Below are 23,509 nucleotides of genomic sequence, written 5' to 3' on the forward strand. Positions count from 1 at the left end.
TTAGTGCTTATATTTTTGAAAAGGAGCAGTTGAAAGACAACATCTTTGTCTTTCAGACAAATAGAAATTAGAGTGTTGTTTCATTTTCTGTAGTTGTGGAGATCTAAGGAAATGAGCTTGATAGAGGTGAAAAATACAAAATGAGGAGAAAGGTAACAAAGAGAAGTAGGGGCTGACAAAATAAGAATCAAGTGGTTAATTGGTGGGCTGCAGGTGTGTGAGAAAATGTTGGGAGACAGCAACTGCTAGATGTTGGGATGGGTGGACGCCCAGGGTAAGGACTGGCTGGAGTTTCAGTGCATCAAAGTAATTATTATGGATACATGCACAAGACTTCTCAGGGGTGCTTCCAGGGCTGTGGATTCTGGATTTTTTTTTCAGTGAGGTTCCTCATCCCCTTCAAAGGGAAACCTTACAAACTTTTTGTATTCTTTGCAAACTTTTCGGAAACTTTTTGCCTCTATCATCTTCTTTCTGTGCCATAGCGTATTCTTTTTAATGAAAAGTTCTGTAACAGGTAAAGAGATAGACACCAAGAAATGACCGAAACATCCACTGTTCTTAAAAATAGCGTGCCCACAAGTGGAAAAAGTGTCTTGCATTGCTGCCTGCAGTGCTAAGGAAGAGGTTGGACTACATGATCTTTAAGGTCCCTTCCAACCTAGATGATTCTGTGATTCCATGATTCATTAAAACCAGAGGAATTACGTAATTGAATGGCTTCCAGTTCCTTTCTTCATAAGTTTTTTAGTTTCTTATTAGCTATAGCATGCATGTACAAAGGAAAATTCCCAAAAGCTTTGCTGACAGATTTTGCTAATTACTCAGAGATGCTAATGCATACAGCTCCAAGGGAACTATTTGCTCACAATTTCCTAGATAAAGAGAGACCGTGTCCACATTTGGACTGGAAAATACCTTGCGTTGGTTTCCCTATTTCTCTGCACAAAGTTGCATGAAGTGGGACTGGAATCATTGTACATTTTAGTGAGGAAAAAAGTAAGTAGTTACCAAATTGTGTGTATGCTTACATGCATATATGCTTGCACAGTAGACCAGTGCAATTACTGCCTCTATGAGAAAGGAAGAAAGCTTCTTTGATAAACTATTCAAAAGAAATTTAAGATAACTCCTTAGTTTATCAGAGCAACTGCTCATTGAATGAACTGAGATTTATTCTGCTTCCCTGTTTTTTTTTCCCTATGAAAATGCAAGAGATTTGTAGTTGTAATTGTTATTTTCCACTGCTGAAAGAGCACTAGAGGAATGAGGGATTTGGGAAGGAAGTAATTTGGACTGGGAGGATTTGGAGCTGACAGAATTCTTATTGTATAGATTTACAATTTGTATAGATATACACACTGTATGCAATATTGTACAGATATACAGTAAGAAAGTAAAGAAGGATATAGTTATACAATAAGGAAGTAAAGGGATATACAATATCCCCATTTTCCTTTACTTCCTTTATCTTACTTGTCAGTGCTCTTGTTTGACTGATCATTGTCACCTAAAAGTCAAGGAAAAATCCTCGTCTAATAAATCACACAAATGTAAAAAAAAAATCCCAGTTAAATGCAAAATAAAATAGTCAAAAGGAGGATTTCTGTTTAATTTGACCTAGTTTTGCTCACCTAAAAGTCAAGGAAAAATCCTTGTCTAATAAATCACACAAATGTAAAAAATAATCCCAGTTAAATGCAAAATAAAATAGTCAAAAGGAGGATTTCTGTTTAATTTGACCTAGTTTTGCTACCTTCATGTCAATAGCAGAAGTCCTCAGAAGAATGGTAAAATCTGTTAAAATAAATGTTTTTACATACCTTATAATCATTTTAATGGAATGGCTACATTTACACTTTTTACTTTGTAATTCTGTGGATAAGAAAAGCACTGAAGAGGGAGTGTGATAGAAAACACTGTTTTTTGAAACCTCGTGCTGCTTCTTTTTTTCTATGTAAACTTTCTGGTTTGCAAATTTTTGCGGTAGCTTAAGGGTAGAGACCCTTGGCTTTTGCGAAAATGCCATGGCTTTTGCAAAAACACAGGAAAGTTCATATTCTCCAACAATTAATAATTAAAAGTCTCATTGGAAACAAGGCCATTTGTTACATATAACAACTTAGGCTAAGGACCTCATCTGAAATGACTTTTTAATTAATATGTTTTATTTCCTTTATTATTTGGTTTGGCTTGTAAATTTGTCTTCTGGCACACTTGTTTAATACAAACTGCTGGTCTTTGGAAGTTTGGGAAAGTATTGGAGTTAGCAGGATCCTCCAGGATACTCTGCATTTCATGAAGAGTTGTGCTTTGGCTGGATGGTACTAAGTTGTTCTTCTCTGGGATCCTTTGCTACTTTGAGAAGCTGTATTCTGTCGAAAAGAGCTTATCAGACATTTCATTCACTGTATATGACATAAAAGCTGGAAGCAAGGATAGTTTGTTTCTTCCTAAAATATTTTAAAATGTCAGCATTTGCAACAAAACCATCCAGTCTTCTGTTCCCTTCTTCAAGGGACAATCTGCAGTGGTGCTTTCTCTGTTCAGACTGAAGGGAAGGTAAATGAGTATCGGTGGACAGAAGTCAAATGTTATATTCTGAAAAGAACTCATTAGCAATTCTTTTTTTAACAGTTTTCTGTCAACAAACTTCCAGCTTTGAAGTTCATATTCTCCAACAATTAATAATTAAAATCCTCATTGGAAACAAGGCCATTTGTTACATATAACAACTTAGGCTAAGGACCTCATCTGAAATGACTTTTTAATTAATATGTTTTATTTCCTTTATTATTTGGTTTGGCTTGTAAATTTGTCTTCTGGCACACTTGTTTAATACAAACTGCTGGTCTTTGGAAGTTTGGGAAAGTATTGGAGTTAGCAGGATCCTCCAGGATACTCTGCATTTCATGAAGAGTTGTGCTTTGGCTGGATGGTACTAAGTTGTTCTTCTCTGGGATCCTTTGCTACTTTGAGAAGCTGTATTCTGTCGAAAAGAGCTTATCAGACATTTCATTCACTGTATATGACATAAAAGCTGGAAGCAAGGATAGTTTGTTTCTTCCTAAAATATTTTAAAATGTCAGCATTTGCAACAAAACCATCCAGTCTTCTGTTCCCTTCTTCAAGGGACAATCTGCAGTGGTGCTTTCTCTGTTCAGACTGAAGGGAAGGTAAATGAATATTGGTGGACAGAAGTCAAATGTTATATTCTGAAAAGAACTCATTAGCAATTCTTTTTTTAACAGTTTTCTGTCAACAAACTTCCAGCTTTGGCAGAACAAGCATTGAAATTTTATGGCTTTTCTTTAAGCCAAAGATTCTGGAAAGCAGGGAAACCGAGTGACAGTTGACCCTTGTAAAGAAAGGGTAATACTTGCCTTTTTAGCACCAAGAGCTACTGTCAGTACTAGCAGATGGCAGATGTCTGTGCCAGAACTCACCTACCATGCTAAAAGAAATTCTTGGGATCTTGATTTCCCAACTTCTCAACAAATGAATAAGGTTAAAGTTGGCATCTGAGTGGGACCCCTCCAAGGAATTTCCAGTTTTTATGTGAAATAAAATGCTGGTGATTCAAATAGAAATGTTAACTGCATTGGTCCTTTCTTGAGGCAGATAGAGGAGGGAAGGAAAAATAAAATAGCAGACAGAAATAAAGATGTCAGATATTAAGTCAATGTTTTCTTCATTTATGTTCACCTTACTTAATTCTAATGAATGTGCCCAAATGAAAAGCCTTTAAGGGCTCAGGTTTCTATGGTGGTCTTTATTTTTTTCTAAAGGTAATGCAGCTGCTCACGGGTAACGGTTACTGTTTTAACCTGTTTTATATATTATAGAGTGTCTCACCCCCCAACAATTATTTTGCCACTTCACAACTGGGAACCTAAAGATGAACCTACAAAAGAAGAAGAAATTGGTCCTTTAGTAGAACACATCTACGAGGTAAAAATTATATAAGTTGCCAGAGGACCTCATGCTGCTCCCATTGAAATGCTTCTGACTTTGGTTTATTGCCTTTCTCTGCAACTAGATAAAGCTGCAAATGTAAATATTCTGCTTTAGCACATGACCCAAATTTATTCTGGGAATTCACAGCCCCAGTATCTGTTCATGTTGTTGAAGGAGATACTAGTTTATGCTAGGAGTCTGTCTTGGACATTTAAGGGATCTGTAAAGATTTTGTGTATATTTGAAAAGAATGAGAAACAGTGCTTAAAAGCTTATTACAGTCAATGCCAGGTATTTTCAGTGATACGACTGGTTTCTCATTAGAAGCTGTGTAGCTAACTGAAAAAAAACCCTGTAGACATACAAGTAACTTGTTATCTCATTGCTCAGAAATAGTTCTGTTGAAAATAACTCTTAACATTTGAAGTATACAAATGTATATATTGTTGGGATTTTTCTATTGATGATTCCTCAATTGAAAGAGAAGAGTTCAGGATCGAAAAACGTGCATTGAGCGAACTGCATGGAATAGTAAGGCCAACTTTGGAATCTGATGAATGACCTTTATTCTAGGGGGTAGAACAGAGTGCTTCCCATATGGTTATAATTCACAAACTAGCACTCAAGAAAATATAAGCAACTGAGCTTGATCAGCACTGTAAGATTACAATTTGCATGACCAATGCTAAACTGTACTGAATCAGACTGTAAAATACAAAATACTATTTGTTGATTCCTCATTTTAACATATTTCTCTAAACTGAAGAATATCTAACAGATCTTCCTGTCTTAAGAATTTCGGCTGTTTGTAGAACTATATATATGACTATTAAAATAGTTACAGTGATTAAACACTTCATGGTTTATTGATATCAGCAAAGCATAAAAAAGCTCTCCGCCCCCCAAAACCCTTTACTGAAGAAGATGTTAAGATTGAAAGTGAGTTTTATATTTATATTTTAAAGCTTATCAGTCACAAAAAATTCTACACATTTTAAAAAAGGAAGTTCTCTTTTGTTTTAAAGCTTATCAGTCACAAAAAATTCTACACATTTTAAAAAAGGAAGTTCTCTACATCTCTAGAAACTTTGAGTAAAGCTCCATGGTGTTCTGCTTCTTCAGCTCTCATGCTCAGTGTTAACATGTATCCAGACTTCCTATGGTCATCACATATTTTCAAATTGTAAACTGATATAAGAAAACTATTTTAATAGCCCAGATTTTTAAATTTCTATTATTTCTATCTTTACCCATTTTGCTAGAAAAGAATAATGCCCTGGGATGTTACTTTAGGAAAGCTAGTTCCTTTTTTTTTCTTTTGGGGAAATATTGACTGAGCAGTGTTGAAAATAGAGTTCTTAACCACAAAAAATAGTTTAAGCTGTGCTATACCTTCTCTTCCTGCACCCTGAACGGTGATTCTTTTGTGTCCTGAAGTTTCAGCTACTATTTTCAAGTATGTTCTGTTAAGGTTAATTGTATATATTTGTATAGTGTATTTTGCTAATGTGTTTTGGGTTGGGTTTTTTATACTTCTTTAGGTAATTTCAGGTCTTTCATATGTAGGAAAAAATGGGAAAGGTGATGGATTTCTTAAATACAGAGTCAGACAAAAAAGGTTGTTGTCCCAGATTTGCCACTGGCTTTGTGACTAACATGGAAAGCTCCTTTCCCCCTACCTGCCACAGATTCTCCATCAATAAAATGATCATAATAATCTGTACATCTTTCCCAAAGAACCTCAAGGCTGTGGACACTAAAAATTTGAAAATGTCTAAGTGCTGTTTACTGTGGTTTTTGTGTTTTTTTACTGCTGTGGAAAGTACTGATGATATTTGTTTGACAGCTGCACAACATAGGACCAAGTGCCATCAACAACACGGTTCTCCATGTTGGTTGGCCTGTGTCCAGTCGAGAAGAATTTCTTCTTTATATTCTTCATATTCAGACACATGGACCATTGCACTGTCAAACGAGCTCTCCTATTAATGCAATGCAAATAAAGGTAAGTCAGCTCTTTTCATTTCCATCCCTGTCTGCATTTTGCTTGACTTTTTCTTTTCACAATGGGATGGAGCTTTAGGGGAAATTTTCACAATGACCCTGAGATCATTTTCCTGGATAAAAAGCAAGTTACAATGTTTCTAGTGTGGCAGTTGTGTTGCATGGTATGTCTTTTCTGTACTCTTCTTATCAGAAGAAACTTGTATTTTGATTCAGTATCGCAGCATTAGACACAAGATAATTTTTTTAAATGGAAATGTGCAGGGTTTTCCTTGAGGGTCATCTAAAAATGGATGTTGTATCTACATGTGGTCTAATTTGCAGGGGGGAGTAATTACTTTCTCAATGTATTGCCTTTGCTCCTGTTCATACAGCCCAGGATGCTTCTTAAGCCAGGTCTTTTTCTGCAGAGCTGCTTCTTACCCAGTCAGTCCTCAGCATATTTTATTGCCAGGGCCTATTTCCTTGCCCCAAGTATATGATAAGATACATATTTTTAGTATCATATGCTGTATTTTATATTATTGTTAAGGTCAACATAGTATGAGACAGTATAATCTGTAAAATGGGAGAAATTTTAGAAGCCTATATATTTTTTACATGTCTTAAAGTGTTAATGATTTTAATTTTTCAACAAACATACTTTCAATATCCTGTAAAGGCAAAGTATCAACTGGAATTCTGCATGGAATGTACTCCTGGAATGGACGATATCATGTATTGCCACTTGGTAAAAGGATTCATATAGCCTCAATTATTTTATGGCTTCAATATTAACTCACAGAAGTTGCAACTTTGTCAGCAGTGTGACAGGATTTTGGTACTTGGAAACGATTCTGTGATTATTTCAGTCCTACCAGCAATTTTCTACTTGGAAATGATTCTGTGATTATTTCAGTCCTACCAGCAAAAGATAAAAATGGCTTGCCAGTGTGTTGCTCAGCAGTGTTACTCCTAGGTGTTGTTTGCCATCCAAATTGCTTCCCCTCCCATGGACATCGTTCTTCTTTCATAGCGTAGCAGAGGATCTCAGAGTTTGGAGGAAACACTAAAAAGGGGAAGCCTAGTAGGGGCCTCCTTGGTAAGTGTTGATACGTCAGTGTCTAAAAGCCTGTTTTGAGATCTGTGTTTGTGGTGGCAGATCCCTCCAAAAGAGCTTGGCTTGGCTTAAAGACAGAAGATTTAGCAAAACAGCTCTACATATTATCCCATCAAAACCAAGGTAGCCCATTTATTAAGCATAACTGATTCCAGACACTTCTGGAGTAAACAACACTCCTTGAGTTTAACCAGTAGCCTGTGAGACATCCTGCGGGGAGAGCTGCCTTCCAAATGCAGTAGCCCGTGAAACATCCTGCGGGGAGAGCTGCCTTCCAAATGCTTAATGTGCTATATGGCTTTTGCATACCAGGAGAGGTTTGGGTTGGTACAGCGGATGAAAGTGGAGACATCTTTGTAGGGAAGAGGATTGCCCTCAACCACAGGAGCTACAAGACAAGTCTTTAGCTTAAAGAGACAGAACTACAATGTATACTTAAAAGAATATAGAAAAACTGATGTATACCAAATACATTATGGCTAGATTTTTGTGTTTCACCCAGGAAGCCAGAGAGGGGTTAGGATTCCACCCTTTAATTTCGTTTCTCTAGAGGAAGAAAAAGGAAAGGAGTGATGAAGAACTGAAGATAGAAAATGTTTCCGTTTTGTACCCAAAACACAGCAAGTCTGGAAACAGAATTTTTCTAATAATCTTTTCCACTCCATTTCCACTTATTTTTCAAAAGTGGTCAGGAGCAAGAAGCTGAGCTGCTACGTTTGTATTTGCAAGCCCAGCATCTCCAAGCCACTGGTCAGATCAGGTTGCAAGTACATGAGAAGCTGTTCAACAGCTCCTCTGCCAAACCGCTGTGTTTTAGGTTCCAGTTGAGAAAGAAGCTGAGATGGGAGCGTTCCTGGCAGGAGGGCAGAGCTCCTGGGTAGAATAGCACCACAGTTCTTAATGGCATTTTCAGAAAATGGGGTTTTTTTGTTGTTTTGGGGTGTTTTTTTTTTTTAGTTTTTGGGTTTGCTCCTTCTCCTACTTGATAACGGTTACATCTGGTACATAAACAAGACTAAATTCCTGTGAGGCTTGTGTGAAATCTTCCTGTAATAATGAAATAATGGTCCATATGGTTTTTTTGTTGTTTTGGGGTGTTTTTTTTTTTTAGTTTTTGGGTTTGCTCCTTCTCCTACTTGATAACGGTTACATCTGGTACATAAACAAGACTAAATTCCTGTGAGGCTTGTGTGAAATCTTCCTGTAATAATGAAATAATGGTCCATATGTCTTAGCAGAATATGGCTTCAGATGCACAGTCCGCATTGCAAGAATTAAAACGCCCTTTCCTTATTTCAGATTTTCAAAACAGTGAACAGCATAAATACACAAGTCAGGTTTCAAATCTGTAATGCTTATCTATTGCTTCAGATGGGAAGAGGATACAGAGACAGCTTCCTTCAGCTTTTGTGTAAACAGCAGGATGCCTGGCTCCAAATTTCCAAAGAAGGCTAAGGACGTTCTATGCCTGGCTCCTCTTGGGTTTCAGAACCTCACTCTCTTAGGATGCTTTAGCATTTCCCCTTTGAAATGACTCAGATTGCTCAGTTTCAGTTAAAGCACCGCATTCCTCCCCGTTGCTGAATTCCTTGTGTTGTAGAAAGGTTTCCTTTGTGCTCTCTTGGTTTTTCCTCAAAGGTAAGCCTGTGCACACGTGGGAAGACTCTTATTTAGGGTCTTTTCCTTTTCTTAGGAAAAGGAGCTTATCTTTCTCTGAAGGCGATGAAGGATGTGAAAGAATAGTAAAACTGCAAATCTTGCAGAAGGTGTAAAGAGGAGCAAAAGGACTGATCAAAGATAGGGAACAGATTCACTTGCAGAAGAACTCGGTACACGGGGAGGCTTCAATCTAGAAAGGAGGTGGCTGTGTACAGATGTGATGGGTAAGAGCAGAAGGGGTGGGAAGAGCGTAGGTGGGGATGGACTGACTGCTCTCTGCCTCTTCCTGCACAGGAATTGGAACCTCAAATGAAGCCTGTAGAGCCAGATTCAAAACTAGCAAAAGGAAGCAGTGGTTTGTGGTGACAGGTATTAGATATCTGAAACTTGTTGCCAAAGGAAGTAGTCAGGGTTAAAAGTTTACATGGTTTTAAGAGGAAACTGGACAAGTTCACAAAAGAGAAGTCCAGTGAAGATTAATGCATGAACAAAAACTTCATGCAGACCAGGAAGTCCCTGAGCTGGACACGTTTGGAAGCTGAAAGTGATTAGGAGCGAGCATTGTGTTTGCATGCCCTGTTCTTCCTCCCACATCTGCTTAAAGGTAGTGTTGATGAGAAGAGGGCTCAGCGAGATGGACTTTTGACCTGAGCTATTATTCCTGACGACTTGGCGCTTTTTTCCCAGACAGATGGCAAGGAGTAATTTTCTGGAGCCTGTGCCTGTAAATAGCAGAGGTATAGGCAGTGTTTTCCAACTATGGTAGATGATACAGGACACATTCTCAGTAGCTGAGTGCTGTCATACCATGAGTGAGGCAACTGTCAGGGAAGCAGCTAAAATCCACCACATGGGTAAGGTACATCCACTAACGTGACTGGCAGGAGCTAACCTCTTCCAGAGGCAGGGTCTCCTCATGCTGCAGGTGGCTGAGTCCCCATCCCTCAATGTGTTTAAGAGTCCTTTAGATGTGGTGTTGGGGGATATGGTGCAGGGGAGAACTTTGTAGAGTGGGGTTGATGGTTGGACTCGATGATCCCAAGGGTCTTTTCCAACCTGAATGATTCTACGATTCTATAATTCTACACAGAGCTGTTACTACTGTGTGTAAGTCCTGTTCTGGAGACAAAATAATACTGTCCAGTGCATTGCTCTTGAATGGTCACTGGCACCTCTTGTACAACAGCTTTTACCCAAAGTCCTCTTCTAGAACATTTCTGATGGAGTTATGGTTTGCAACAGAGCGTATTGCCTGACTAGAAAAAGAGGAAAGCTCAACTGGTTTTGAAATGAGAAGTAAAGATCTGGAAATCTGCTCAAGGTGGCAAAGTTCAGGAGAAGAAAGCAGTACAGTTTCCCCTGATGGGGAAACTTCCACTGTAGTTAAAGGGAGGGAGCAAAAGTCCATTTAAAAGAAACTATGTGGTGTATAAAATAGCTACAGCATTGTATAATTCCATGCTACCGGCTCACGAAGGATAAAATGATATCTTTAACCTGAGCATCTAGGCCACTAGAGAAATTCTGCTTTTAAATTGTTGCAGGAGACATGTATGTTTTCTCTTAAGCACAGAGTGCTGTTTTCCAACCTTTGCTGTAATAATTCACTAGTGAAGATCTATAGGATCTAGGAAAAAAGTAAGTAAATACAAAAATCTTGTCATATTCAAATGGATCTACATATATACTAATTCTCATCATATATTGAGGGCTTCTTCAAAGGCATGTTATTATACTGTGGTTCTTTTAATTTGTCTTCATGAAAGAAGGCTGGATGTGCTGGTGAAAGAATCCTGGAAAGACAATTCCCACATGTTATCACACTGAGAGGGAGAGATTTACTAGCTATTTAACTGTTCCCTTATTGCAAAAAGACATTGATAACTTAATTAAGCAACAGAAAAAAAATTCTTATTTTTGCTTAAAAGGTCTTCATCAGTTAATAAATTACAGTATCTTTCACTTTGTTGATGCTTTTGACTGAAGAACTCAAACAATATAAAGCAGTTGCTTATTTAGCCTCATAATTTTAATCAGATGAATGGTACAAATTTTCCAAATCTGGTTCTACACAGCATTAGAGTGAGGAAGGTTGTCTGTGTTTATAGCTATATCTTTTCTATTTTGTGCTACATTTCTTACAATTGCAAACATTTTCTTTAGGATATTTTGTGTTCGGAGGTTAAAGGAAGTGATAAGATGGATCTGATATAGCTCTTTATAATTTGAGGCCCTTAAAGAATAGTCTTGTCTATGTTTAGGTGTGTTTGCATTGAGATCTTACTACAAACTTCCACATAGATTTTATTGTGATTTTTCATGATTAGATTGTCATGAATTAGAATTTATCCTTTCCTCCATAGCAATTGAGTTCCCAGACATTCCCTGAGGCTTCCTGAAAGACGCCGTAAATGCTCTGCTTTGAAATTAAAGAAAAACTGCCAACAACAAAAACAGGTTTTAATCAGAGAATAAAAATCTATGAAGATAAAGCTGAAGAGAAGGCATTTTAATATGACATTTAAAGTTAACAAGCTATTGCATTATGCAAAGTTGAATTGTTCCCAAAAAAATCTGTAACAAATAATGATCAAAGGTTGTGTTGCTAGAATTTTTATTTTTTTTTTACTTTCTAAAGCTGGTAAAATCATTATATTTCGATTGGCAGATTCTGATCTAAACTAATGACGAGATTCCCATGCAGCAACTTCGAATTTATACTGTTATAGAGATCAGAATCTGGCCCCAAGAGTCTAACAAAATTAAATAAAGCAATGAAGTTGACACCACTAAAAAGTGGAAAAAAAATCTTACCTACTGTAATTCCTATAACTGGGCAATATCTTGCTGTGCTGTTACTCATCCTGCTCCTAGTTGAAGACAGTATATTCTCATGGCAGTGCTGTTAAATTGAAAAAGCAGCATTAATTCAAAATTCAATACCTCTGAGAAGGGAACAAATCTGTAAATCTGTTGGAATCATTGTACAAGTATGTCATTACCATTCACATTTTTTCTCCTTGCAGTTTGCAATTCCACAAGACACTCCTGAACTTGCGGCTTTTTTGTATAACTCAACAATTTCTCATTACATCAGGAGAAGGGATGTCACAGTGGCAGAACTTCACAGGAAGAACTCTGCAAAAATACTGGTAAGCTGTCTAAAAACTGTAAGATGGCACTATGCAAGCAGCATATCAAGGTTTGGTTTGACTTGACCTTTGACTATACCAAGGCTGTTGGTTTGACTGAAATTTATTTACAGATCTTTAAATATTTTTCTAAGTGATTTTTAACCTCTCAGTTTAAAATATTTTTATTACATATCACCATGCCACAGGTTAGCAATTTTGTTTGACAGATTTTTACACTAAAGATCATGCACTCCAAATTCCTGGCTTTCTTAGTCCTGGCTGTCTGCAGGGTAACCTCTGTGGTAATGCAAGGGCACACTTATTGCAGGGAATTTCATCAGGGATTTAGAGAATGGGCCCCTCTTCCGCGCGTTAAATTTCAGTTTCTGACTTTGGAAAGGTTGGTCTTTTCTTGCTAACTTGAGTCCTAGCATTCTGGCTTTTTCTTAAAGAGTAGCTCACACTTAAAATTAGCATTTTCATGTAAAGTAACGGTTCTGACATAGAAATACTTTGGAGTATATTTGTTCCCCCCAGTAAGGACTTACAGACACATGGAAAAGTAAGACTCTTTCCCCTTCCAGTAGCACAAGGAAGGCAAGTGGGACGGGTCACTGCATTTGTGACATTCCAGACAGTGCTGGAGCAAGAGCAAAGATCTCTCTCCCAGGAAAATAGCTCCATTTTGTCAATCTGGTACCTGAGTATTTTGGCTTGGGTGTATTTTCAGAAGGTTGGGTTTTTTTCCATTCCTGCATTCAGTGTCCCATCTTTAGCATCATTCAGCGTTGTAGGTGTCGGCTCCCCTTGCCCAGAGGCTGTGTTCAAACCCGGTGACCTTGAGGTCAGTTGTGGGATTCATGCAGTCAGTGCTTTCCATCTATTTTTATGAACCTTGGGCAGAGTTTCTTTCATGCTGTCCAGTCTCTTATTAAGCTGTTTCCTGCAAGATTGTATTTGAATTCTTTGACATCACTAGAATTTGGTAGGAAGAAAAGAACCTCACAGACCTAAGTATTCTGGAGTAATAGAATAATTATGCTGCTTCTGAAAGTTAATTTGGCAATTTTTGTAACAGGAAGGAGATACTGTGTTCAGACCCGGTGACCTTGAGGTCAGCTGAGGGATTCATGCAGTCAGTGCTTTCCATCTATTTTTATGAACCTTGGGCAGAGTTTCTTTCATGCTGTCCAGTCTCTTATTAAGCTGTTTCCTGCAAGATTGTATTTGAATTCTTTGACATCACTAGAATTTGGTAGGAAGAAAAGAACCTCACAGACCTAAGTATTCTGGAGTAATAGAATAATTATGCTGCTTCTGAAAGTTAATTTGGCAATTTTTGTAACAGGAAGGAGATAGAATCTGAAAGTAATGAATATCATAATTTTATTAAGAACAAAATCACAGATGAACCCATTTTAAACAGTAATTGCTGTTGATTCTGATATAATTCTATCATCAGCCTAATGCCCTGGGCAGAATCTGATTCCACTGAGGCTGAAAGAAGAATGCCTGGGCTTTCAAAGACACAGCACTCAGTATCACAGAACACAATTCATTCTTCAGTAATACCTTAATGCTCAGTTACCTTTCTCTGTGATTAGGTGCGTATGCTGCCAACCTAAAAATCTCTGCAGCAACTGAAAGTGCTTAACAAAGTTCTTAAGTTATGTACTGTGTCTGCATCTTCAAATGCAAAGCAGAGATTTTTCAGCTGCTGATGCAGCAGTATTTAGCTGAGTACTTAGTAGCAGAAAATTGGCGCTGTGTCGAGCAGTCTCCTAGTACAATATGCTTTTGATAAGCACAAATATAGGATAGGAATGGGTACAGTACTTACCATTGGATACATAGCAGGTCTTTTCCAGGATGGGCATAGAAAAGCAAGATGTCATTTTTTTCAGTTAGTCCCAATTCTATGTGCCTCCAGCATTGCGTGCTGCAGATCCAGAAAAATTAATATTTTTTTTTTTGACACATTGGAAGTATACGTGGAAAGTGAATGTTGCTCTGGAAAATAACTGATTGGCCAAAGGTAATTCTTTAAAATTTGTAAATTTTTCTGACAGAAAATTAAAGTTATTTTCATTTTCATCAAAGCCTTTTCATGGAGAGAAAAATGTTCTGAGAACCTCTTACTCTGTTTATGCTGTTTATTAAATGTTTGTTTTCTCTTCCATTAGTTCTAATGTTACAGTGTTTTGAAAATCACTACAGGCTAAATGCGTTACTAAGAAAAATAGAAATATATGTTTAGGTTTTAAAATGTCAGCCAAAAGTAGACTTTTTTGCATACTAATGATTTATTTAGTTAATATGTGTTTTTGGCCACTATGATTAATGAAAACGGCTCTCCTCTTTCCTGTAATATAAATAAATCTGTTTGGAGGATGTTTAAATATGAAAAGCCAAATACTCATTTAAAAAAAAAAAAAAGTTTGTAGTTGCAAGTTCCAGGGTTTACAGTTTCATTTTCAGACTGATTTAGAAAACAGTGATTAAGCAAACAGCTTCTACTTAACTTGTGATCCGATAAGGATTTGTGGGGAAAGCTGCCTATAGAGACACAGGGTTCCTTAAGCGTGTTCTCATTTGTGTGAGGTACATCATCATCTCATGCTCTGAAGCGTGGGCGCTGGTGGTGCCGCCAGCCTCACTCTCCCAAGTTACACCAGGGGAGGTTCAGGCTGGATATTAGGAAAAATTTTTTCACTGAAAGGGTTCTCAGGCATTGGAATGGGCTGCCCAGGGAGGGGGTTGAGGCACCATCTCTGGAGGTGTTCAAAAGACGGGTTGATGTAGTGCTGGGAGGTATGGTTTAGTGATGATGCTCCTTGTTTGTTGTGTGGGTGTCTATTTTTGTCAGTGAGGTTGATGGTTGGACAAGATGATCTTTAAGGTCCCTTCCAACCTAGAAGATTCTGTGATTCTGTGAAGGGAGAACTTGTGAGAACGTAGCTTTGCTTTTGAGGTCACGAGCCCTTCTGTCATGAGTGACAATAAAGAATCTGTAAGGGAAGGATTCTTTGCTTTTTTCTAAAAATATGGATCAATTAAAACTTTAGCCTTCCTCATGAATCAAACCAAAACTTTTCAGGAAAACCCCATTTGTACATATAAAAATATACATATTTTTACACACACTTCTAATAATTTTTCTATGAGATCTTTCTTCCTTTCTACGCCCCAAACAACTGTATAATTTCTGTGGTCACCCCATGAGACTCTGCTCATTCCCTTCAGTGGCTCTAGTCAGCCTTCCTCTGGCAGACTTTATGTATAAACTATATAACACAGTATATAGTTCAGAGTCGCATTGTTTGGCTTTTGTCTTCAACCCTGTGTATGAGCCAGAATCACTGCTCATCAGGAACGTTTCATGGACAACAAGTTTCAAGTAGAGTGAATCTCAGCAAATGTTCTGGCTGCTATAATGTAAACATCAGTAAGAAAACCAGGAGAGTTAGAAGAGGAGAAAGATTTAAAGACAAATAAAGACTTTTTAGGCATAAAGAACAGGGAAAAAATAAGTGATGAAATCACAAAGTGCTGATAGATGAAGACAAAGCACATGCTTCAAAGGATTGATAGGTACCTGGACATTTAGAGTTCTTCAGAATTGATAGTGTTGAAAATTATTACTTTTATTTTCATTACTACAGGTAAGTGGTTGTATTCATTGGTGGTCCAAAAACAATCTCCCCCTTGGTTTATAATTCTCATAATGCCTCATGGGGTATCTCTTGTATATTAGATGAAATTACTGATTTCAGATTACTTAACTCTTTAAGGGAAAGTTGATTTGTTTTGCTGTTTTATAGCATTTCAAAATGATTATGTACATTTTTAAAGCAGAGGTATGACTTACCCTTTATGTTGTACACAGAACTGTACAAATGTGAAGTGTATCCTGATTTCCTGCACTGTGGGACAGCTGGAAAGAGGGAAGAGTGCAGCGCTAAAAATCAGGTCCCGGCTATGGGCCCAAACATTCCTGGAGGTAATGCACACAGAAATCTCTTTCTATACACAAAGACCCCTGCATCTTTTGTTTGATCAGATATTTAAGAATACAAATGAAGAAAATAAATGGGACAAATGCAAATCCTTTTTGTTATTACTTTCTTTGAAGATAACATCTCATTGCTTCATGTTCAGGTTGCATACATGCTACCTACCTTTTGCTCACCATAACGCCCTCTCAAATTCATGTCCTGAATCTTACCTGAAAATTCCAAGATTACTTTTAAATACCTTTCCTGGGTTTGGTTCTGCTTTCATGAACTGGCCCTAATCAATAATCTCTTAGGTCTCCGTGGTGTGCTCTGCGTTCATCATGTCTTTCCTGATGAAAGGTTTTTCTTGGAGCCAAACAGTATGTGGTGTACACTGTGTCCAGGTTGAAAGTTCATTGTTATTCATAGTCTGTTAATCTAGGGAAGAGTAATATGTACAAAGCTCATATAACATACAACATTTATATAGTGACAATCTGTGTCTTATCACTAAAAAGGGACAGTGCAGACCATGGGAAAAATGAACTTCTCTTTGCAAATTCTTGCATTTCCAACTTGATCTGCTCTCAGGATTGTATTCCCACTGCGTGAGGCAGAGGGATTGCACTGTGAGCTGTTACCTCACAGCTGGCCATGTCTCTGCAGTACTGTGTGGCCACTGTCATAGCTTTAACACTGGACAGTACATTAACAAATTTATAATTCAGTTTGCTGTTGCCAGGAAATAACTGCAGATCCTATCTTGATCAAATTGATTGATTATCACCTTCCTTCTTCAAGGAATTCAGAATTCTACCTGGAATGCAGGAACCTTCCCGTGTTTCCCAAAGCTGTAGACAAAGAATGATTAATCCCCACGGTACCTCTGACCGTAGCAAGAAGATCTTGAGGATCTCCAGTTTACAACAGGAGCTTTAAATTAAGCTCCTCGCACCTTTAGAGTTGATTTCTCCCTTTCCTCAAATGGGAAAGTAGATAAAAGAAATTCTCCCTCACTTAACTTGCTTTCCTGGAGAAAAAAGAGAGCAGATGAGACAGTATTTATAGAAAGTTGAATGCCAGCTCAATAGCTAACCATTATGGCTCCAAATCCACAATGGGTGCGTGCTCTGGGGATCACGGGTCTCTCTTGGTGTAACAGGGCTATGACTTAGGATGAGTTGAAAGATTTTTCTACCTATCTGTCAGGAGTTATGGTTCTGTTTCTTCTGCAACAGCTATTAGCACCATTACGACTGAAGAGAGTGTAGAACTATCAGGCCTTGCATGAGAGAAAGTGGTTTTTGTCTAGCTCAGTAACAAAGGACATTCTTTCAGATACTAGGTGAATTAATTCCTGATTTGTAAGTACATTTTCTTTCTCTTAACAGTCAGTCCCAAGAAACTTCCATATCCTTTCTTCAGTTCCCTTAACACAAATACAGTGCTTTTAAGAGGAGGCATATTTAGCAAATACAGCTAGACTGGATGTACTTAACTTAGGTTTACTCAGCGAGTCATCTGCTAGTGGGAAAAAAGGGCAGGCTCTAGTTCAAAGTTAAGCCCAAAAGCCTGGATTTCTCTCTGTCCTTCCAAATATGGGTAACTGGGCTGGACATGGAATCACAGAATCATGGAACTGTTGCAGTTGGAAGGGACCTCTAGAGCCCATCCAGCCCAACTCCCCTGCCAAAGCAGGGCTGCCCAGAGCACATCACTCAGGAGCATCCAGGCGGGGCTTGAAGATCTCCAGAGAAGGGGCCTCCACACCCTCCCTGGGCAGCCTGTCCCAGGGCTCTGCCACCCTCACCCCAAACAAGTTCTTCCTCAGATTGGAGTGGAACTTCCCATGGTCCAGCTTGTGCCCGTTGCCCCTCGTCCTGTCACTGGGAACCACTGAAAAGAGTCCGGGTCCATCCTCCCTCAACCCACCCTTTAGATACTTGCAAACATAGATAGGGATACTTGCAGACATCTTCTGTATAAGCTTTTGCAAAGGTCTTACAAAATTTTGCACAGAAAATACCAGTATGTAAGCACCTCTGCACTCACAGAAAGCAACAGATATATGTTGGAAAATATTGGGGGAATTTTATTCCAATGTTTTCTAATTCTGGTAAGAGACTGTTTGACGTTCTGGTCCCTGTTCAGTTCAGGGAGGAACTTTACCACACTGGTTCACTGTTCCTAACACACAGAGACGGGCAGAGAGGCAGAGATATTATCCTTGGCTGGATAAATCTGTGATAATTTTTGACCACTGCAGTGTGCAAGCAGTATCACAGGGAAACTTCCCCAGGTTCTTCACAAAGCAAAAGGCAAAGCTTTGCTCCCTTAGCTAGCTACCTTACTGGGAACTGGGCCCGACATATCCCAGATCCAATCAAGTATTTCTGTTCATCATTCTGCTGGTGAAATATAATTAACTCTGTAAGGGACAAAACCAAGGTCTTGTGAAAAAACAAACACATAAATGAAAGCCCTTGCACAGATCCTTAGATGCCAATTTTCTAGACTATTTACAGTTATTTCAGTGGGAAATAGCCTCGTAAAAGTTTTTGTAAGTCCAGTTTAGTATGTCACAAGAAATAACTGCAAGAGATTAAAGCTAAACAATTTTAATGAGAAACAGAGAGTGTTTCTCTGAGTTTTTGGTTGTGATAGAAGATGTGTAACAGAACAAACTAGCTACAGAAGATAGGAAATCTCCCTTTCTTAGTGACTCTTAATAAAGGGAGAATCTATTTCTAGAATATAAGCTTAGTTAGCCTGACTTAGGTTCAGAACAAGGATAACTGCATGAAATTCAGTGGCATGTTTAATGCCAGCGCTGTGGCACTCAACTAATTTTAGTTCTCTGAAAGTTAGGTGCCAAAACTAGTTGCCTAACTCTGTAACCTCTAAGAGAGAGAGGTGTCTTCAGAGTATGATTTATCCATCTGATTCGAAGCGCCTTCTCTGCCCACCTTCTTCTGTGGGTGGTGGAAAGGGCCAAAGCTCTGCCATGGGACACAGATGTGTGCAAACACACCAGGCAATGCCAGTGCTGCATTTTTAGCTTCTCCTTGCTCCCTAATAAATCCTGCTTGCTGTGCCTGCACCTCTCTTCACTCAGGGACCACAAGGCAGAGGTGGAACTTCACTACCAACCTGTGGGCAGGGGCAAGGGTGGGCCATCCTGTAGACTCCCTCAGTGAAGAGACCTCATGGCAAACACTCCTACAAGTACATGTTTTCCTTACTCCATTGTCCTTGCATAGCCTTGCTATCAAACAACTCAGGTTGTGGGTTGTGATTTTACCTTTTATCTATATCTTTAGGAATCACTTCTGTTTCCTTTGAACAGTAACTTGCAAGCCTTGTGAAGGCTCAGAAAACTCAAGTTAAAGCAACAGGATTTCTTCCTAAGTGAAAAAAGGTAGTCCCCAGAGAACTGCTGCATCCTCCCATTTATATATAGGAAGCTGCCAGAATAAATGACCTCTGCTTCACATGCAAACTTAGATATTGAGACGAGTGAGCGAGCAAATAGTGTGATGGCATCTAGCTGCCTTCCTCCCACCTCAAAAGAGGCAGCCAGATCCCATCACAGTCATGGTTTTGTAAAGACACTTAGAAGAAAACTTGCTGTTTCTACAGCAACGTAAGAAGCTGCCAGAATAAATGACCCCAGCTTCACATGCAAACTTAGATATTGAGACGAGTGAGCGAGCAAATAGTGTGATGGCATCTAGCTGCCTTCCTCCCACCTCAAAAGAGGCAGCCAGATCCCATCACAGTCATGGTTTTGTAAAGACACTTAGAAGAAAACTTGCTGTTTCTACAGCAACTTCCCAAACTCTTTTACACATGCAATTAATGTACAAAATTTTCATATGCCAAAGAAAGCAGAGTAATGATGACATAGAACATTCCTGAATGTGTTATAATCTAAATGAAGATATGATCATCTGCAGAAGAAATTGTTTGTGCTTATTAAAGCTGAGAATACACTGTCATTATGTATTTTCTTCTTATAGATATGCTTATGCAAACCTGAGTAGGATTTGAACGTGATTGATTAACGCTACGATGAAATAATTCATGTTTCTCATTGAAGTTATGTGGATCAGCCTGTATATTTTGTTGCCACAAAAGATCAGTCATGTATTGAGTGACTCCTTCCTCTTCCACTTAGTTTAACTGACAACAGCTGACCCCTTTTCCTCTTGACAGTTGTAATCTGTCACCTTAAAACCCAAACTCCCATAACAAATAACAGTTAAATGACATGCAATGATTAGACACATTTGAGTAAATAAAGCAGCCCAAATTTCCCAACCAGCCCACAAAGATAGAAACAGACATTGTGCAAAGGCCAAGAAGAATCACAGACTTTTTTGGATTAACTTCAAAGCCTGGCTGTAAATATGAACCCTCTAGTAAAGCTGACTTTTGGATTCAGACTTGCTGATCGAGCAAATAATAGCCTTATTCGTGCAAAAGAGAAACAACCTTATATGGCTATGTTACGTTGTGTTCTGTTAGAGCTCTATTGTGTCTCCATTTGTCTAATCATAGTATTTCTGAGTCATCAGAGAGAGATCCAAGGGGATCTGGCCCAGTGTCCTTTGAATTCTGATGGGTACTTTTTAATATGAGGCTCAGGAGTTGGCTAGTAAAACGTCTGATTTGTGACATCCTTCCAGGCTCCAAGCTCTTTGGACACTTACAGCACCATGGGAAGTGGGGCTCAGCTCAGCCTGTATTGAAAGTTCCTCTCAATGATAAAAATCTCCTTCCGGGAGAGCCTGGGGAGGCAGTAACGTAAAAAACCACAGAGGGTGTGTGAGGTAAACATGGCAGAAACGTCGCAGCCACCCTGTCATCAGGTGCTCCCCTGATAGCCAAAGCCATGTTTTGGCTTATCTGTTAAATACTTGTTATTTCAGTGTTTCTGAACATGCGCTGCTGCTGGTTCTTCTTAGCTGCCTAAAAATGAAAATATATGCTTGACATAATAAATGTGATGAGTGCTGCAATACCCACATCTGAAGTGCCTGGCCCCAGACTAGCATCCAAAACCTGGAACTAAATGCCGAGGCTCCCTGTACAGCGTACAGAGACAAGAGGGTACTTCAGACAAACTGACTGACACTAGTCATTAGGCTCACACATGAGGGCTATCCTGTACCAGGAGGATAGGCACCTCAATCAGGCTTAAGAGGGAATATTTCCACCCTGTCAGAAGGCAAAATCCAAAAATGACTCAGGAGGTACATATGGCATCAGTTGAAAGACTTAGAGATCTTTCTTTATTCCGTATTCAGTGGCAGAAGCTAGAGCTGGCAGTGAATGAGAGAATTCATGAGTGGAAGAAGTGAATTCAGTTCCCTTCTCAGCTTGAGAAACCCCACATCCCTACTTTTTAGAATGATGGTGTTCCCTTCTGCTGAAGCTGCGCCTCTACAAGGAAATAAACAGAAATTGAGAGGTCTGGACGGGTATAGAAAATGGGAAAGAGCCTGATATAATACCTTGTTATTTTGGGCCATCAGCTAGAGGCCCTTCCAGTCATAAAATCATAGAATCGTCTAGGTTGGAAGGGACCTTAAAGATCATCCAGTCCAACCATCAACCTAACTCTGACAAAAAAATAAATAAGCCCTCACATCCTCCTTTGCCTTCATTGCCTGGCACCTGGAGATATCACCTCTGTTAGAGCTTATGCTCTAATTAGTGAGAGAGATAATCTTGTTCTCTCACTAATTGCTAAATATAAGCCATATATGGAAGTTTAATTCAGACTGAGAATTAAACACCATAAATTTGATGCACTGCCCTTCAAGCCACATGTAATAATAAAAGGAGGAAGTCATCAAAGAAATTTGCCTTTACATCAAACAACTGTTGTTATTTGAAAAAACAAAATAAGTAAAAAAGAAAACTGTGTGTGGCCAAAAATACTGTATTACAATGGATTTGGTTGTTTGTACGGAATGAGGGCTAGACAGAAAGAGTCCTTGGCACTGGGATGGGAGTTGTGTTGAGTCTGGGCTAGTTCTGTTTCCATTTATTATTATTTAAAATAATGTCAAAATGTTAATAAGAGCAGAACTTGAGACTCTTGCTAGATGTGCTAAAGTATAGGTCATGTCAGGTATATGAAGAAATAAATATCTTAAATTGATAACCATTAAAATCTGTATACTAAAGTGTTCTGAAATCACAACAAAATATATGCCTCTGTTGTAATTTAAAATAGTCTGTTTGAATGTAAAATATATAATAAGTGAAGTGTAAGCAGTTAATGAGGGAGGTGAGGATGGATTTTCAGAGGAGTTGTATGGTCTGGTCACAGACACATTTGGGTGGACATACCCTCTTGTTACAAGTAGCACAAGCACTTTTTGACAATGCACAGAGTCATACATATATTTTTTTAACAAATTAATACAAGAACAAATAGTTGTATGACCTCTCAGCATTTATGTAAGCTACTCTATTTATTGGCAATAGTTCAGGGGTTTGGAGGTAGGGGTGAAAGCAAGCAAGCTAATGAATTCCCAAAGCATATATTTAAAAGGTAACACCGTATTGCTTACCCTCTTGTCTCTAAAATGTGCCAGACTCCAGCAGGCACGAAGGGCAACAAGTTTTACTCAAGCAAGGCCAATATTGTTATAACACCACTGGACTCCATACACAGCAGATGTAAGTTCTCGGGGGGGAAGAAATTCCACCAGAGCATGCAGCTTGCAATAGAGAGACTACTTACCCTTCAGATAGGGGGGCTTCACTGGGATACATCTAGCCAGAAAAAAACTATCTCAGAGGGGCTGAACTCCCACCCAGGGAGGTGGTGGAGTCTCCTTCTCTGGAGACATTCAAACCCGCCTGGACACGTTCCTGTGGGACCTGCTCTGGGTGGACCTGCTCTGGCAGGGGGTTGGACTAGATGATCTCCAGAGGTCCCTTCCAACCCCACAGCATTCTGTGATTCTGTGATGCTCCATGGAGGCAATGGAACAAGGTCATTCTGCAGAGTCTCTCCAGTGGTTACTCTCCTTAGACTTGCAGAAGAACAGTGACCTGTCAGACTCCTTTAAGCTGCTGAAAGTTTTATTCCACCTACCCTCAGCCTAGCTCCTTGTGGGCCAGGTTTGTCCCTGCATTTTAGTCTGCTCTCTGGCTAGGATGCCTCCATGTCCCTTAAAGGTGCTTTGGGGAGGCGTGAGGTCTTTGCTTGAGTTTCCTGCAGAAGCCACCAGCATTCCATTGGAGCCTGGAGAACTCTCCTTCAAATTGCCCAAGGTTTTCCAGCACTTCCTGCTTTATTTCTGTTTTTCTCAATTGTACTTAGGGAAACACTGCACCGAATATTTATTGGGAACACTTCACTTCTGGTTGCTTCCGTGGCGCACAACTGTTAAAGAAAACAAAGGCTTCGATTCAAAAATCTGTCTGTAAAACAGAAGTGTGGCGAGAGAGAGAAGCCTTAATCCCACCAGCGGGGATCTACCACCCAAGCAACACAGAGGATGTCCGTGCTTTGCCTAGTTAGCAGGATATTGGCAAACTACTGTCTCAGCAACACACACAAGAGCAGGCTCTGCTTGTTCTAACACAAAGGGAACCTCAAAAGGCCAGTGTAGCTGGGGCTGGGCTCCCCGCTGTTGGTC

General features: G+C 39.1%; 1 protein-coding gene across 1 annotated transcript in view; it reads left to right on the forward strand.

Moving 5' to 3' along the window:
* The window catches only part of ITGA8 (integrin alpha 8), a gene marked incomplete at its 5' end in the record, with an annotated part of 122,777 nt that overhangs the window by 79,665 nt on the left and 19,603 nt on the right, over nt 1-23,509 (forward strand). The window contains 4 exons of the mRNA XM_014952942.1: nt 3,846-3,951; nt 5,804-5,962; nt 11,746-11,871; nt 15,740-15,853. Coding sequence (XP_014808428.1) covers nt 3,846-3,951; nt 5,804-5,962; nt 11,746-11,871; nt 15,740-15,853 — 505 coding nt within the window. The remainder of the gene's footprint in view (nt 1-3,845; nt 3,952-5,803; nt 5,963-11,745; nt 11,872-15,739; nt 15,854-23,509) is intronic.

Source organism: Calidris pugnax, unplaced genomic scaffold (assembly GCF_001431845.1).
Source record: "Calidris pugnax isolate Ruff unplaced genomic scaffold, ASM143184v1 scaffold181, whole genome shotgun sequence".
In the NCBI taxonomy this organism is placed as follows: Eukaryota; Metazoa; Chordata; class Aves; order Charadriiformes; family Scolopacidae; genus Calidris; species Calidris pugnax.